This window comes from Anopheles ziemanni, chromosome 2 (assembly GCF_943734765.1).
Source record: "Anopheles ziemanni chromosome 2, idAnoZiCoDA_A2_x.2, whole genome shotgun sequence".
NCBI lineage: Eukaryota > Metazoa > Arthropoda > Insecta > Diptera > Culicidae > Anopheles > Anopheles ziemanni.
The window spans coordinates 90,578,095-90,594,640 of record NC_080705.1 but is presented as its reverse complement, the minus strand read 5'-3'; the positions used below and the strand labels follow the sequence as shown (position 1 = coordinate 90,594,640).

Here is a 16,546-nt window from a genome sequence, read left to right as displayed (position 1 = left end):
AAAAAAACAACAAATGTATACACACACTATCGTTAAGCGAATAATCAAGATATGTTAGTAAAATAAACAGATACATAAATAACGCGAAGAACCATAACCCCTTTTTCCAACCCCGAGGACGGAAGCAAAGTAGGCGAACGGTAATAAAAAAAAAACGAACCGAACCATTTTTAACTGTAGAAAAGTGCTTCCAGTGCACACTGTAGCATGGAATTAGTGTTCCCCTGATGGAGATCAATATCAACACCACTGTGCGCCTTAGTATATAGAGCCTCGTAACCGCCCTACCATTATGTGCTTTAGTCCGAAATTGTTAACAACCAAACCGAGTTGCGGTAATACCTGTCCTTTCTCTACGAAACTTTACACTACGATACACAAACAATCAATACCCTCTCTGAGTAGTCGGATGAAGTTTAAAATAAATGGTTCGAAACTAATAGTTGTTCAATGGAGAGTGCGAAATGTTGAATGGGAAATAAAGCAGAAAACGTATAAAATATAGCCTAAACACGGAAAAACATGATTACCTTTCTTATTATTATTTATGAAAATAAGTTTTCGTTTCACTGTCGTTTTGTTATTTCAATTACAAATTTATTCATTTGGTGCTGATGAAAAAGGGCTTTTCTGTGACACTTGTTTTACATTTATCACAGCGGTTATGGTGGTTGCGTTCCAAGATAGCGTTTTATCTCATATTCCTCTGCAGAACCAGTCATATTGCGAGCGGGTGTGACCTTAATCGCGTGTCAATGCAAGTTTTTGACCCCCGAAAAACGCAACCATCAGTGCCGGCGCGGGTGATAGAGTGCTTCAACCTCTCCTTTTTTCATTCTTTTGTGTTCAAAAGGATCGTGCTTGGTAGAGTAAATAAATTAAATCTCCTAATCTCCTGCTGCAGTATGAAGAAAAAGGTATAAAATGTTAGACACGTTGGAGAAGAGTGTCATTTTTAGTGCCGAATTAGTAAAAGCACAAGGTCATACAAGGGAGAGAGAGAAGAAAGGGTGCTAAATTTCGTAAAAAGGTTAAGGGTTTCGAAAGGTGTGTCTACCAGAATGCGGGAATTGGTACTTTTCATGGCGGCAACCTTTGCCAGCTCCGTGGCTGCCGTAAGTTTTCCAATGATGTATCCAGTTGACTGTGGTAAGTGTTTGGTAATTTAGATAATGATTCGAATTAAATTCGAGTTTATTGATGATGTGTAATCTTCGACAGATTGCTCGGAGTATGAAGTACTTCACACAACGCCACCATGTTGCGAGGCGACGTGCGAAGTCGATTGTTCTCGGGTGGTTTGTCCGAAAATGTTAGTTTACCAACCAACCTGCGTGTGTCTGGATGGTTTCGTGCGTCACGAAGGGAATTGTATACCGAAGTCGTGCTGCCCAGCGGTCCAGACACCGACTCCGTGCGAAACCACTACTCCGGCTCCAGCTCCTTGTGAGACAACAACTGTGCCCTGTGAAACAACGCCCGCTACGACGACACCTGCACCGACACCCTGTCCAACCACTACGCCTTGTCCGATGACGACGAGTGCTCCACCATGTCCTACTACAACGGCGCCTTATTCCACAAAACCTCGTCCGATGTACACCCCGAAACCTTGCGGTTACACGCCTCCCCCGTTGAATTGTTCTTCACCGTCCTACGTACCTCCGCCACCATCTCCTGTGTATCAAACGATTCCTCCATACCGGTACTCTCCAAGGACCAATCCTACACCATGCCCAACGACAGCTCCACCAACGCCGTGTGAGACCACGACCCCAAAACCGTGTCCAACAACTACAACCACGACCACACTATGTCCAACGACAACCACCACACCACCCCCAACGACAACCACCACCCCATGCCCAACATCTCCAAGTAATCCCAAATTCTTTTATGCTATACCTCAATCAGAAGTTGCTATGAACATTACTAATTTCACTAACGTTGGTATCTCGTCCTTCGCAGCAACGTGCGCCGCCTGCGAACAACTAGTCTTCACGCAGCCCTGCTGTGAACCGTCCTGTGATTTCGATTGTTCCGACACCGCCTGCCCTCTCATACTGGTGGAAGAACCGACGTGTGCCTGCCGGCCTGGTCTCGTGCGCTACCAGGGCCACTGCATTGAGCCGTCCGCCTGTCCGAGAAGCGCCTCCCGGTATCGTCTCTACGTTCCATTGGCCGCACAATGTTTGCAGTGCAACGGCGAGGTGTTGAGTGTCGCCTAGAGTTACCTATTTTATTTTAATATATTAACTTGCATCTGATGCTGGCCATGTAGAGTGTACCGGTAGGGAATAAAGCATGAACATTTGGGATTTTTAAAAATTACCTTCTTTTTCTTTACTGTGTACCGTTGTGCCCTTTGTGTGCGTGAACTGTCGCTCCTTTCGTGCAAGGGAGGGTCCGGTCTCGGTTGGGATTCGAATCCATCGTCGAATTACTGTCTTATATGCTTTAAAGAGCATTCATTTGAAAAGAATCATACATTTACATACATTTTTGCTATTATTCAACAAGACGTTTTCTTAAAGGGAACAACAGTCAACATCTGCAAAACCTGGCTTTTCAAGGGTAAATCGAGGCGAAGAGATGTCGCAGACGTCACAACTTAGCGCCATCGTTAGTACTTAAGAATGGCGATATCGTGGATGCACTTTGGGTATTCTGTGCAGTGAAAGAAGCTTAACCTTGAGCTCCTGTCAGCTTAACCTTGAGTCTGGAAACATGCGAGAATTGGAGATATTCTCAAGGCGTAGAACTCCATACAAATGCTGTAATAAAAACATGAATAAATGAAATAAAAACATTGTGAAAGCATATGGAAGAATAACTTACTCAAGCGAATAACGTCTCAGCACTTCGTGGGCAACATTGAATCTGAAAGTGGGGTATGGAAAATTCCTATTTGGAAAGCCAATCTTTACTACACCCCTTTTGGAAAGAAACTGACACCGGGTTTACGGAAAGGTTTCTATTCTAAAAGAAATACCCCTTCTAGAACGTATTCAGTAGAACTTTGTAATATCTGCAACTCCATTTATTGACTTGCCTAACGGTTGGTACGGTTTTAATACATGTTTTGATTCCTGACCACGTAACCAGCACGTACGCTACCGTATCCTATTTTCCCTTCCACTCCTTGGCCTTTCTCAGACACAAAAAAAAAAACAGGATGAACCTCTCAACGCCTCACAATGTACCCAACATTCATTGAGTAATGGCGCTTGTTTGTTAGCTGTAGGCAAAACTGATACCTCAGGGCCTTTGAAGCGGTGGACCGTTCCCCGATACCATTTCCTCGTGTCTGCGGCAAACGCGCCAAGGAATGCGGGACACTATCCAGGAAAAGCGCGACGCCAATCGTCGTTTGATAAACGGAGGAAAAACTTGTGTAAAAGCACCTGTCGCCTGTGGTTGAACCGGCGCTTTTACACCTACTTTCCGATTGTGCCGCAACATGGTAAGTGTGTCCCACCAATTCCATCTACCTCACGCGCACGATCGAACTGTGGACAGTTGAGCAGGAGGGATCTCCTACGGATGGTGTGTCACGGGTTGGTGGATAGCAGTCGACTCCGTTTTTTGTCCCCTGCCGGATGAATCGTGCAGGCATTCCGCTGCGAGTTATCGGTGGACCCGGTAGAACCTTCGCCGCAACCCGGTAGTGAGCGGGGAAATGGTATAAATTATTGGTGGACGCCACCAGTGAGTATCATTCGGCTCGGAGGCAGTCAATGCAAGTTGTCATTGACTAGCAGGACCTTTTGGAATACAGGAACAACGCTAGCCACCATGAAATCGGCGATCGTTTTGACGATCCTGCTCGTTGCAGGAACTGTAACGGCTGCTTCTCCGCAGTACTGTAAGTAGATCCGAGTAATCTCGCAATGTTTCAAATACTCAACAGTTCCTCTTTTGTCCATGCGTAGTTCAATGTTCCGGCAATGAGGTCCTGCAACCAACACCGCCGTGCTGCGAGCCAACCTGTGACTGTGATTGCTCGAATGTTGTCTGTAACAAGCTGCTAGTGTACCAGCCGACTTGCGTGTGCGCTAGCGGATACGTTCGCCTCAATGGAGAGTGTGTACCGCAATCCTGTTGTCCGACCACTCCCCCGCCTTGTGAAACTACTACTCCTCCATGCGAAACGACCACACCTCCGTGCGAAACCCCAGCTCCTCCCGTATGCTACCGATGTGAGGAGACACCTTGTCAGTGTGCTGAACCGTCTGCTCCGGAGTATCCATCATATCCGTCGGCACCGGAATACCCGGTGGAGGTGCCGTACCCTGTGCCGGATCCCGTATACCCGCCATCGCCGTCGTGCGGCTGTGGACAATATCCTTGCAGCTGCGGTAAACCTCCTCAGCCGTACTACCCTGCCCCCTGCGAAACTACTCCTGCTCCGTACTACCCTGCCCCTTGCGAGACTACTACGCCACCCTGTGTATATCCCCCTGCTCCCGTATATCCTCCGGCTCCCGTATACCCCCCCGCTCCCGTATACCCTACGGCTCCCGAATATCCTACGGCTCCCGAATACCCTACGGTTCCGTCATGCGGTTGTGCCCAATCTCCATGCAGCTGCGGCCGGCCTGCTCAGCCTTACTATCCTGTCCCCTGCGAAACCACTCCGGCGCCATGTGAGACCACAACGCCACCCTGCGAGACCACTACGCCACCTTGCGAGACCACAACGCCACCCTGTGAAACACCCGCGCCCCGTAATAACAAGAGTCTTCCTGAATTTTTACCCTACGCTAAACTGATTCCCCTCTCTCTTCCACAGCGACCTGTGCCCCGTGTGAGGAGCTAGTCTACACGAAGCAATGCTGCGAGCCGACGTGCGATAACAACTGCTCGGGCGTTTCCTGTCCCCTGCTTCTGGTGGAGGAACCAACGTGCGCGTGCCGATCCGGTCTTGTGCGCTACCAGGGTCACTGTGTCGAGCCATCGGCCTGCCCGCGGTCTGCTTCCCGCTACCGACTGTACGTTCCCAAAACGGCATCGTGCGCTTGTAACCGTGAAGTGCTCCTGCTAGGAGGCGGTTGTTAAGTAATCCGTATTACTACAACTAAGCCAAATATGCGCGTCTAAATAATAAATAAACTGCAAGCATCAAATGAAACAAAAATTTCAACCTTGTCCTACTAAGATATTCCAGCATCAAATACCTTCATTAAACCATGCTGGGTACTAAATCCAGAACAAACATGTCTTAAGCATCGTATCACAAAATTTACCCTACATATAATAGAGTCACCAATGTACGCCAGGTTCTAAAAGAACTTATTAATCGATGTCACATAAGAAAAAATATGGAAATGCCCTTCTAGATGGTGAAATGTTGCAAACGATTCTTCAATCTACATAGTTTACAAGCCACAATATATCGTTTAAAATATAAAATTTGCGATAGGAATATATTCCATTACCCAATTTAACAAAATTTGTTACCAATTTTTTGTCATAAAGAACTCGAACTTAGTTCTTATACACCACACTCAAAGAATTGCTGAGCCTTGGAGTTTGGCTTTTTGAACAATTCCACACTGTTCGCATTTTTTCAATCCCACAATGAATCGTGACTCAATTAGTTGAAACAGGCACATTGATACCTAGTAAGCTAGTTCATTTTTTGGTCCGTTTGTTGACTGCCCATGGGTGTTTTGAAATCCACCTTCTTCTACAACTAGAGAAAGCGGATACACAGAAAACGTTTTTAATAACAAAGTCAACGTACAACGATCACGTTACTACACGTGTGCTGGCCGCGATTAGTCATTTTACCTCCAATGAAGCCGTTAAAAAATGGAGACATTTTTTTACAAATCAAACAAAAACGCATAGCACAACTGATGGTCGGCCAAACCTGGGCGAGTTCCCGGGGTTGGGATTTTGAACTTATCACCCGTAAAAACCTTGGCTAGCTATCACCGTGCTGGGTAGGGTAGTACTAGGGGGCTCGGACGATGCTGTATCGGCCGAAAGTGTGTTGTGCTCGAAACGTGACGGAATTCTATCGTCTATCGACACTATCGCTATCCGCAAAGGTGGTCACACGCGTGGCTTATACCGCTTATAAAGCGTACCGACAGACGGGTGGCCCGAGCTATAGGACCACCGGAATCGTTGGAAGCCGGGTCACCGAAAACTCCCCGCTCCGTCATTGGATACACGATGCAGTTTTGGACAGGCTTTGCTCTCGCCATCGGTGGCTGGTTTGTGCCGCTAATTTTGAGCACCAGTGGGACAACTATCGCCATCGCCAACTATGGAGACCTGCAGAAGAGTGAGTTTACTTTACACAGTGTTTTTGTTTTCACCGAAAACTTACCCGTACGTTTGTCTTTTACTCACGGAAGATAAGTGTTCCCCGTTTGAGGTACTCAAACCTGCGGAACCGTGCTGTGAACCGACGTGTGTTGACGACTGCTCTCATGCAATCTGCCGGAGGGCTCCGAATGCTGGTTCCGTACCATCCTGTGTCTGTCGGCAAGGATATGTTCGTCATAAGGGATCCTGCATTCGGAAGGAAGCGTGTCCTACAGTACAGAAAAATCGTAAGTTAGTACGGATTATTCGATAGTGAAGTCGATTAATAGCCAAATCCTTACCTTCCTTTGGTTTTCCTAGAAAAGCCGAGCGTATCTTACGGATCTTATGACTCGTACCGCCCTGTGCCGCTAACGAAAACTGTGCTGCCCATGCAGAAAAAGTGCAGCCAAAACGAGGAGCTTGCCTACTGTCGGCCATACTGTGAGGCAACCTGCGAACAGGACTGTAAGGGTGTACCGCCTCCGAAGACATGCATTCCGGATCCAAGTTGTGTCTGTAAAGATGGTTTCGTGCGACATAACGGCCGTTGCATACAAAAATGCGACTGTCCGCGAAGGAATCCGCTGCTAAGGCGTCCACTATCTGGCGAGTACATCGACTTTGAGGTGGTATCCATGGAGGGAATGAAATCGGATGAGGACTTCGACTATCCTTTGCCTGAACCGCGGGTTGGTACGAACGAACGAGCATTCAGTCGATTCGAATCTAAGAAACCCGCGATGGTACCAGTATACCTACGAACGGTATCGAGTGATCCAAAATCTACCGGATCCTGTGGTTGCAAAGGTCACACGACGGAGAAACCCGAACTATTTCCACCATTGTGTGCATGCCGAGGAGGAAAATCTCCGACACCGGCTCCGACGTACGCCCCCAAGTTAGACGAAAATGCATCTTTCGAAAGCACGGAGGAAGATAGTGATATTGTGCCGTACGTACCCCCGTTGCCCTCAACCAACTCGTACGCACCGAGACTCTCGACTCCACTGTTTCCACCGAGTACACAACCCGCACCAGGACACTACGCGCACCGCAACCCGCTTCCCATGCCACCAGTGCATCGCGTTGACTTGAACGAACCACTGGATCATTTCTACGGTTCCGGACAGGCCACATCGGCCCAGCAGAATTCCGCCGCACAGGAAGAGCCCGACCGTAAACCGATGACCATATGGCCTCCAGTATGCTTTTCGTGCAAACGTTGTGGTTTGAATAGAAATCAAAGATAGTCTGGGTGATGAGTATCGTTTCCTATGTTTTAAACTCAGTTTCGTTTCATAATAAATTATTTCAACTATTTTCACTTAAATAAAATACAAGTTCCTACACTGTTAGTTACGAACATACTCAAATTTTCCATTCAACGATGTTTTCAAATGACAACTTTTCCGGACACGCTAGCTGCAACTTCTGACGTTGGAGCAAGTGTGCTTTGTTGTGACATTATTACACAGTAGGAGATCACAACTTGTGAATCAAATCCGGACGTCGATCCGAGTCGCTAAATCCGAATTTCAATACGTGAAATAAACCAGACGTGAAAGGATATGGAAAATGCTACCATTGGGTGCCAAAAACCCATTTTCTGTCACAGTGGAAATAAGTGTGATCAAAAAAATTCTCTTCATGACCAATGATTTGTTCTACTCATCCTGAGGCTAGAAGTTACGGTTACACATGGATATTGCAGGATCAAATTAGTTTTTCACGCTGTTTTCTCAAATTACCCCCGAACCATTCAGTACCGTAGTACGTGCCAGGAGCTTCGGCGAATGAGTCGGTGATTCGCTGATTGAGTCAACTCGCTCCCTTGAGGAGTGAGTATTCGAACCATCTGAATCTCGACTCGCAGAGTCCAACTCTATTGTACAACTGTCAACAAAATCCACGTCAAATGGTCATCATCAGCGGCGAAGGAATTGTGTCCGGTTTGTTGTCGTGTTTTTAACAGATTTTCTCGAAGTATAGTTGAAATAATCATATACTAAAGCAATCTGCAACAGAAGGCAACCGTCATGGATTCTTTGATGGTATGTTATATCGGTTCTTTTCTTTTTACAAGCTTATTTTGTGTGTTAACTCTTGTGTGTCATCGTTTACTTTGCGTCAGCAGGAACCAACACTGTACACAATCAAGGGAATGTGCATACTGGACTACGATGGTAACCGAATACTAGCCAAGTACTACGATAAGAACATATTTCCCACCGTCAAGGAGCAAAAGGCGTACGAGAAGAATCTGTTTAGCAAAACGCACCGTGCGGACGCGGAGATCATCATGTTAGACGGATTAACCTGCGTGTACAAGAGCAACGTGGATTTGTTTTTCTACGTGATGGGTAGTACGCACGAGAACGAGCTGATCCTTCTATCCGTGCTGAATTGCCTGTACGACACGATCACGATGATACTGAAAAAGAACTTTGAAAAGCGAGCCGTGCTGGAAAATCTAGACATTGTGATGCTGGCTTTCGATGAGATTTGTGATGGAGGGTACGTACGTGGCTCGGATGACCCGTGAATGAGTTAAATTGATAGTGTTCTTTTGGTAATATTTTAGCATTATCCTGGATGCAGATCCGGCGTCCGTGATGAAACGGGTAGATCTTCGAAACGACGATATTCCGATCGGCGAACAAACAGTGGCACAGGTAACTAATGCCATTCATGGACTGTTTTGGTAGTAGCGGTCCTGCACGTTCCTTACCCAGGCACAGTATATAGCACTCAGTACTAACACGGAACTCACAGAGCCTTTAGAAACGAACAAGAAAATAATGAAGCAATATTTATAAAACACGGAACTTCGTACATGCACGCCCACTCCATCGGTATCTCTAAAACTCAGTACAGGGAATTGTTTATTAAATGTTTCTCTTCTTGCAGGTTCTACAGTCGGCAAAAGAGCAACTAAAGTGGTCACTTCTAAAGTGAAGGCGTTCATTAGTGGTGTGGGCAAAGTGGCAAAGAATACGGAAGACTAGGGATTTTTAAAACCTAAAACAGTAACATTCAGAGCTCCCGGCAAGTGGCTAAGATAGGGCTTAAAAGTATTCGGTTTTAGAGTAATTTGCCTGTTATATGCAGATAGTACCACTTTTTCATAGTACCTTCTTCTGTGGCGCTGTGTTGTGGTGGAAGAGCTATGTGGATATCAACATGCTAAAGGAAGAATCTTCCCGGTTCCATAAGAAAATATTACCAACTATCTTACACTGAGGATAAAAGTAAAAATTACGTAAAATTACATTACATATACATTTTTTAATTTTCCGACTTCCACTCGATCCGAAAAGGACCGTATATTGAAGATAATCAATCCATGTCCCTTCAGCAATTAGGAAACAGTTAAGTAATCACATTGAACGCGTCACCATCTCTCGACCCTATTTGTTGGAGAGGTAGCATCTGAAATCCTGTTCATTATCCCGGAAGACAGTATACGTGCAATGAGTTCATCCTGCTAGCGTGAGTAAACGACGGTACGCGGACGGTAAATCGATAAATCGACGGACGGTATCAATATTGGACCGCACAATTAATTCAAGTGCCAAAGTACACAAATATTGTAACCTTCCCCTCCAGCTGCCGATCGGTCAGTTCCTGAGGTATACTTACCGGTGGTCTAGATATTGCTGAATTACGGCGTTTTGATTGATAACATGGTGTTATCGGGTCAATATGTTTTACTATTTCATTTCATCTTTTCAAATAATATATACCCGGTACTCCAATGGGCCAATTGTAAATTAAAGAAAATATTTGTTGGTAAAAGTTGACCACCTCCGTGGTGGACGCCCAAAGTGGATGGATTAAGTTACATGTAAAACCACATTTTTCAGATGGCTTATGAGTACGCAGAACACGCGAAAAATGCCATCCAACCTGTTCGAGTGATAAACGAAGGGGATTTTTAATAATATATTTCAATGCCATACGCTCTTGTAATCAGTTGCTTACTTCGCACTATTGATTCCTGGTCTCCATTAGATAGAGCTCACGATTCCGTGATCCTCTTTTACTTATCTTCAGTTTAATAGTATTATCGATAGTAAATCCCCAATTGTCGAGGCAAAAGAATACACGAGCAGACATCTGTCTAACGTAAAGCATTTGGCTTGGATGTGCAAGTATGAATGCAACAATGCAATTGCATTCTTCTTTAAAGAATCATAAACAACCCCTTTCGCCCATATAGGATGGGGGTCACATTATCGACTTACCAGAACATGTACATTCACCCCCCGCACATGGGGGTTGCCCACGGCCGGCTCGGTCCGGTTGGGTGGTGTTGGTGAGCATATCACCCCCGCCGATGGCACCTGATACTACTATCACCGATGAAGTAGGATGATACCGATAGTGCCACCCCGGTACGTGTACTTTCCCTTCGTTCGCGTCCGATTGGCCGCGGGGGCTGGTACCTTCTTTATAGTGTAATACTTCAGGCAGATGCTCACGCAGTAACAGTCACGGCACGGAGCCGACACAAGCCACACATAAACGGTTGTACTCAGGAGACCTTACGAGGGGGTACAAAGTGCAAACATATTTTTTTTTGTTATTCATCTTTTGGATAAAGTGCATCCCGGATATTACAGAAGGAAAACATCTCCTCCATCAACTGATAGTACCTATCAGTGGCTGAATCTTCGTTAAATGAGAGTGAAAGAAACCAACGTGGGGCTAAGGTGTGTATACGTGATGTGTAAAACGGTGCCGGTACGAGCATTCTTTATTGCATCCGTGAATTGAGAGCAGATAAAATTGTGCCTTATTTTGCACCTGTTTGGATTGTCGATCAACTGCCATTTTTTGCCGATAACAACGGAGGAGTTGCACGAGAGAAAATCAGCATCGAAGCAGTGGCCAGTTTTTACAGGTAAATTATCTACAAACTTATCATCGTTTTTGGGGTTTCCAACAACCTGTTTGGGTTATGAAAAATTGTGATACTACTAAAATTCACCTTTACCTTCCCGAGTCATCGTTGTTGTTAAAAAACAACATCGGCAATAGGAGGGAAAAAACACTCTTTGCTATGACTTACTGATAATGCTAATCTTTTGATCATGTTTGGTCATTTGAATCATCGCAGAGGATCCGTTCCCCTCTCAATGGCAGTTGACCCGTCAACAACTTCGTTGTCATGTTGAACTTATGGCTTAAGCAAAGTACTGTGGCTTAAGGACTTCCTAGAAATCGATATGGTTCTTATCGTTTTTCCAAGCATTTCCTCAAAGCAATTAATGAGATATCTTCTCAGATAGCAAGCCCCTGCCCAACGGCCTTATACATCATGGTATCATCAAATTAATTCATTCGTATTTTACGCCACGTTGTACGGTGGTTAGCTTTCAGCGGACATGCTACACTCAATGAAAACCCTGCCACGTTTCTGTTCCACTCAAAAAAAGATCTAGGTGAATTAAGGTGATTCAAAAAAGCCCTGATGTAAAAAACAGTATGCTCGTTGTTTTTAACCCCATCCGGCAAGTGTTTTTGCGGAGGATAAAGTTTTATGAATGAACATGTTTAACCTCCGCATGACGTCACGCACGAGTTTAATGGCGCCATATATGTTTTTAATGTGCGACAAGTAGATTTAATGTAGTCACACGTTTGTTTAATGGCTGGCCCCTTCTCTCCACCGTTGTAGCGAAAGTGCCTCAGGTTCTACGGTCGATGTATTGTCCACTGGTTGTTGTTTTCCGATAAGTTTCCCTTTTGTAAGTGCAGGCAAATTGCTGCCCCACTTGATCGATGATAACTCCTGGCGGAAATGGTTCGATAAAATGAAGCGAAACCATCCTTCCCTACCCGACTAGGTGGTGGAAAAAGCTACCGCGAGAAGAGAATCAAGAAAAACATACATATATAATCCCCCCTTTCTACGGAGGTTATGATAAACGTGCGAGACATATTTGTTCGAGTTCACCATTTCGCTGTCGGTTTGCGGTCAGGAATTAACATCTGTTCAACAGCAGATATAATTGGTGTTCGCACTGGCTGCCCATCGGGTGTGTTTAATTAGCATCGATAAGGGACGTCGCAGACATCGGTAGCACAGATTAGGATGTAGAAAAGGGTACATCATGGTACAGGCAAATGGTTTTGCCTAAGGTTGTAGGTGCTAGATACTCCTCGTGTTGCCAATACACTCTAAATAAATTCCTCTTCCGAACTAAAATGACTTTCTAAATGTTTACCAGGTAGCTTCGGTTTAGATTTTTGCAAATTTGAATAACAAACGAAAATCCTTAGGTATTTTAATATTATTTTTATTTTATATATGCGGTTTAGAGCGCATTTGCATGATGGGACTCTCATTAGAAAGACTTTGTTTGAATGGGCACGATGCTTCCACGTGATCTGAAGTGTAGTGCAAACGATAAAACTCCAGCCATAATTAACGGACCCCCCTCTCTCCCGCCCTCGACTTTAGACACACGCGGCCAGTACCATAAACTTTGTCGTTTGCAGAACAAACATAGAAAATCCTTTCATTCATAGTTGGAAAGTACAGACGGTATCGTACTCGATATCTTGTCTCGTACGTTTGTCGACGTATGTCGGATGTGGTATGTCTGCCGCGCCAGTATGAATATTTGAGCCATAATGTCACTTCCTCCCACGCCTCGCGGGGGTGGAAGAAGAAGTTGCTCTGTAGGTGGGAGGAGAGCAGGGTGTAGGAGCAAAGATCGCCTGACCATGATATGGTGCGGTGATATCGATGCGCCCCTGTGCCAACCGATAACCAATCGTTGACGATCGACCGCCAAAAAAGACATGGCTGGCTGGGCTTGCTGAACGCGATGGTAGTCGAAAAAGTTAATTACACAAATTAAAACTCCACCTCTGCTATTTTTATTTAGACGCTCGCCCGCGACGTTGGTGTTCATTCGGTTGCCGACAACCGAATCGAACAGGAGAGATAGGGCTGTGCCGGACGCCAACCCTCGAGGGATCACCCACCATCATGCTGCTCATCGACTGCTTCCGCCGGCCATCGCACGAACTGCAGGCAAGGAAAAAGCAGTCCTCCAAGGAGATGGTGCAGATGCGCAAGTCGATCCGCGATCCGGTAAAGATCCTGCTGCTAGGAGCCGGCGAATCCGGGAAAACCACCATCATCAAGCAGATGAAAATTTTACACATACAAAACAGCTACAGTTTTGAGTAAGTGTTATTCTTTGCCAGATAGTCTATATAGACACATTTATTTAGAAATCAACAATTATGTGCTTGGTTTTTCAGTGAACGGTTGGAGAAGCTGGCGGACATCTATGAGAACATACACGAGTCGATTTACGAGCTTGTCCGGCAGGTCGTTTTACTGGATCTCGAGTTCGATTCCGTCACCAACCAGCGCTGTGCGGAGTATATCCTGCGAATGGGCTCCCAAGCTCCCTGGAATCTCTCGACAGAGTACGTGCAGTGCGTCCGGCGACTCTGGTCCGACACGGGGGTCAAACGATGCTACAAACGTTCGAATGAATTTCATCTGATAGACAGTGTGAAATAGTAAGTCCTCGAAATTTTTTCGTATCTCAACTGCGAAACTAATATGGGAAACTCTTTCGATGGTACAGTTTTTTGGATCGAGTGGAAAAGATCTCAATGCCGGGGTACATTCCGACGAACAGTGACATTCTGAACTGCCGCAAAACGACGACCGGTATTCAGGAGACCCGGTTCAATGTGCGCATGGCCAACTCGATGGGTGGCGGTGTGCAGGAGTTTCGCATGTTCGACGTCGGCGGCCAGCGTCACCATCGGAGCAAATGGATGCAAGCCTTCGAAGGAGTGCACGCGGTACTGTTCCTCATATCCTGCGCCGGTTTCGATCAAACGCTGCGCGAGGATCCGAAACAGAACCGCCTTTCGGAAGGGTTCGAGCTGTTCCGAGGGGTTTGGCACAATCGCTTTCTGGCCGAAACCGGTGTGATTGTGTTTCTAAACAAGCAGGACTTGCTGGAGCAGAAACTGCTGGCGGGGAAATCGATAAGGACCTACTTTCCCGAGTACGACGATTACGTTGCGTTCGCTGATAAGGATCAGCTGTACGATGAGTTGGTGCGCACGCGATCTTTTATCAGGTCCAAAATGGTGGTAAGTTCATGTTGGTGATGATGAGGGGGATGGGAATTGTTTTTCGTCATTATTATCAGAACGATTAGCCCATAACATCTGCTACTTGGCGCACATCGCATCATCGCCGTTTGATAACGCAATATAGTGTTGTTAACTGTCATCGATTATCGCATCACACCGATTAATGTGCCATTATTTTTGTATTGGTTGTTTAATTTTCGCTATAATGGTATCATTTTTTCCCCTACCTACCCTCAGGATATTACCAACGAACCACCAAGAAGAACCTCACACCTTATCGGACGAAAGCGTACCTGTTACTTTCACTATACGGTTGCCACCGACACCCAAAACGTGCGAACCGTTTTTAGCGACGTGCACAGTATCATCCTGACGAGAAACCTGTCCAAAGTTGATGTGTTGTAATGCCAAGATCTGCAAAGACTATCTAAATAGTATACTGCGTGTATTTATTGAATGTTGTTAAAATATCTTACCTCTATCGTTAGAATATGTTTTAAATAATAAATAATCACATATGTTTTTAATAAAATTATACTAATTGCAAGCAAGTCGAACTATTTCATTTTCTTACTTTTGTCATGTTGCAGAAGTCTGATTTTTCCTCAAAATTTACATGAAATAAGAGTTTCCCAATGATTTTAAATTTGCTCCGGGGTCGGACTCATGTGGTTTTCCGGATGGGAACATCATTCCTGTAATAGGAACTAGACAGCTGTGAACTGGGTCCAGCAGAAATCTTCCAACTCTACGCACCAGCAGTGTGTAGGTCAGCAAAAAGTGTATCGCGTCCTGCTCTTCTCGGTGGTCGGTTTTAATCGCGATTGCATTTTAATCCTGTGTCCCGGTCTGCAGCCGAAGTTACCGCTTTGAACGGGTTTTATATCTGGTTGTCAATTGTGCGCCGATTGCATCCTCCGTTCAAAGTCATCTTTGCAGTTACTTTTCGCAACTCGCGTGTGTAGTTTTACAGGTGCTAACAGTTAGTTATAATCTGTTATTTCAAAGGTAGTGTGTTCGGAAGGGGGGTGTGGTGTGCGGCACATGGTGCTCGTGGTGCCTCGGGAAAAATGACAAAAACACCTTAGAAAGTGAGTGCACGGTGTACGTGCCGTGCGCCCGTATGTGTGCTTTCTCCAAAGAGAAAATCTTACGGAACCGCGACGGTTATGTTTGCTCATGTCTAATGAAGTCACAGTTTTCGCATACTAAAACTCGAATCCGCGCACTCGCTCGCGTACAATCGCCTAGCACGTGAGTAGTGCGAGCCGGCTGGTGCAGGCGGCATTCTCTGGCCAATGCGGAAGAGTGACGGATCGAGCGCGTGGTGTCTGGAATGGGAAGAGATAGAAGACGAGAGCAGTTAGCAGGAAAACGAACGGAATGCGGGAAGCCAAGAAGCATGGAAAGACGGGAAAAACCAGCGTCATCGCGGCGTGATATCATATTCCGAGCAGCCGAAAACCGTTTTGAGAACCGCTAGTTTCCAAGCGGGGAAAGATTGCAGAAACGATTTCAGTTTCATATTCGTTTCCAGCATAAAAGCAGTGCGTTTCTACCGTTTATATCTTCTACCTTCAGCTTGCAACAAAATTGGGTTGATTACGTGCATTATACATTCGGGCTGTGTGAACTCGTGCAATAATTGCGGTTCCTTCAAGACATTTGGAACGATAATTTTATCTTTTCACACTTGAAGTCTATACAAGCCCACTTCGCCGGTAGACTAGGAAGTTGAAGTGGGTGTTTTGGATTGCAATATCTCTGCGGCAAGTGCACTATCATTTGTCGACCATAGAACGAACATTTATCAGAGATTCTATATGTACCAGTTTGTGCAATGATAAGCCGAAGGTTGCTGGGAAAAGATATTGGTTTATGATTACGTTTGCTACACCCCATTATCGGTGCAGAAAAACGAAACAGTTTCGAGGACCTCGGTAGGTCCGCTAACCGGCACACTATCCGTTCCGGAGGAATAGTTCCAGTTCCTTTAGAAAAGCTGGTTTGGTTTTTATGTGATAAATTTACAGTAAAATGAAAAACTTACAAATGTTAACCTTATTGAAAATCATCTTTTCAAATGCAG

At 45.4% G+C, this 16,546-nt stretch overlaps 5 protein-coding genes across 5 annotated transcripts; all 5 read left to right on the top strand.

The window, feature by feature from the left end:
- Positions 1-1,061: 1,061 nt before the first annotated feature.
- LOC131294709 (mucin-2-like) lies at positions 1,062-2,228 on the top strand. The gene is made up of 3 exons (XM_058322754.1): positions 1,062-1,149; positions 1,222-1,878; positions 1,969-2,228. The coding sequence occupies exons 1-3, from the start codon at positions 1,062-1,064 to the stop codon at positions 2,226-2,228; spliced, it is 1,005 nt and encodes a 334-aa protein (XP_058178737.1).
- A 1,567-nt stretch (positions 2,229-3,795) lies between these two features.
- Positions 3,796-5,058, top strand: LOC131294708 (salivary glue protein Sgs-4-like). The gene is made up of 5 exons (XM_058322752.1): positions 3,796-3,865; positions 3,933-4,137; positions 4,303-4,410; positions 4,588-4,727; positions 4,793-5,058. The coding sequence occupies exons 1-5, from the start codon at positions 3,796-3,798 to the stop codon at positions 5,056-5,058; spliced, it is 789 nt and encodes a 262-aa protein (XP_058178735.1).
- A 1,219-nt stretch (positions 5,059-6,277) lies between these two features.
- On the top strand, positions 6,278-7,571 carry LOC131294707 (uncharacterized). Its single transcript, XM_058322751.1, has 2 exons — positions 6,278-6,553; positions 6,645-7,571. Exons 1-2 carry the CDS (start codon positions 6,278-6,280, stop codon positions 7,569-7,571), a joined length of 1,203 nt encoding a protein of 400 aa, XP_058178734.1.
- A 771-nt stretch (positions 7,572-8,342) lies between these two features.
- On the top strand, positions 8,343-9,581 carry LOC131284301 (coatomer subunit zeta-1). Its single transcript, XM_058313159.1, has 4 exons — positions 8,343-8,372; positions 8,456-8,835; positions 8,903-8,993; positions 9,229-9,581. Exons 1-4 carry the CDS (start codon positions 8,358-8,360, stop codon positions 9,274-9,276), a joined length of 534 nt encoding a protein of 177 aa, XP_058169142.1. The 5' UTR covers positions 8,343-8,357; the 3' UTR covers positions 9,277-9,581.
- A 3,740-nt stretch (positions 9,582-13,321) lies between these two features.
- LOC131281594 (guanine nucleotide-binding protein G(f) subunit alpha) lies at positions 13,322-14,862 on the top strand. The gene is made up of 4 exons (XM_058310937.1): positions 13,322-13,521; positions 13,600-13,866; positions 13,935-14,454; positions 14,695-14,862. The coding sequence occupies exons 1-4, from the start codon at positions 13,322-13,324 to the stop codon at positions 14,860-14,862; spliced, it is 1,155 nt and encodes a 384-aa protein (XP_058166920.1).
- Positions 14,863-16,546: the final 1,684 nt, after the last annotated feature.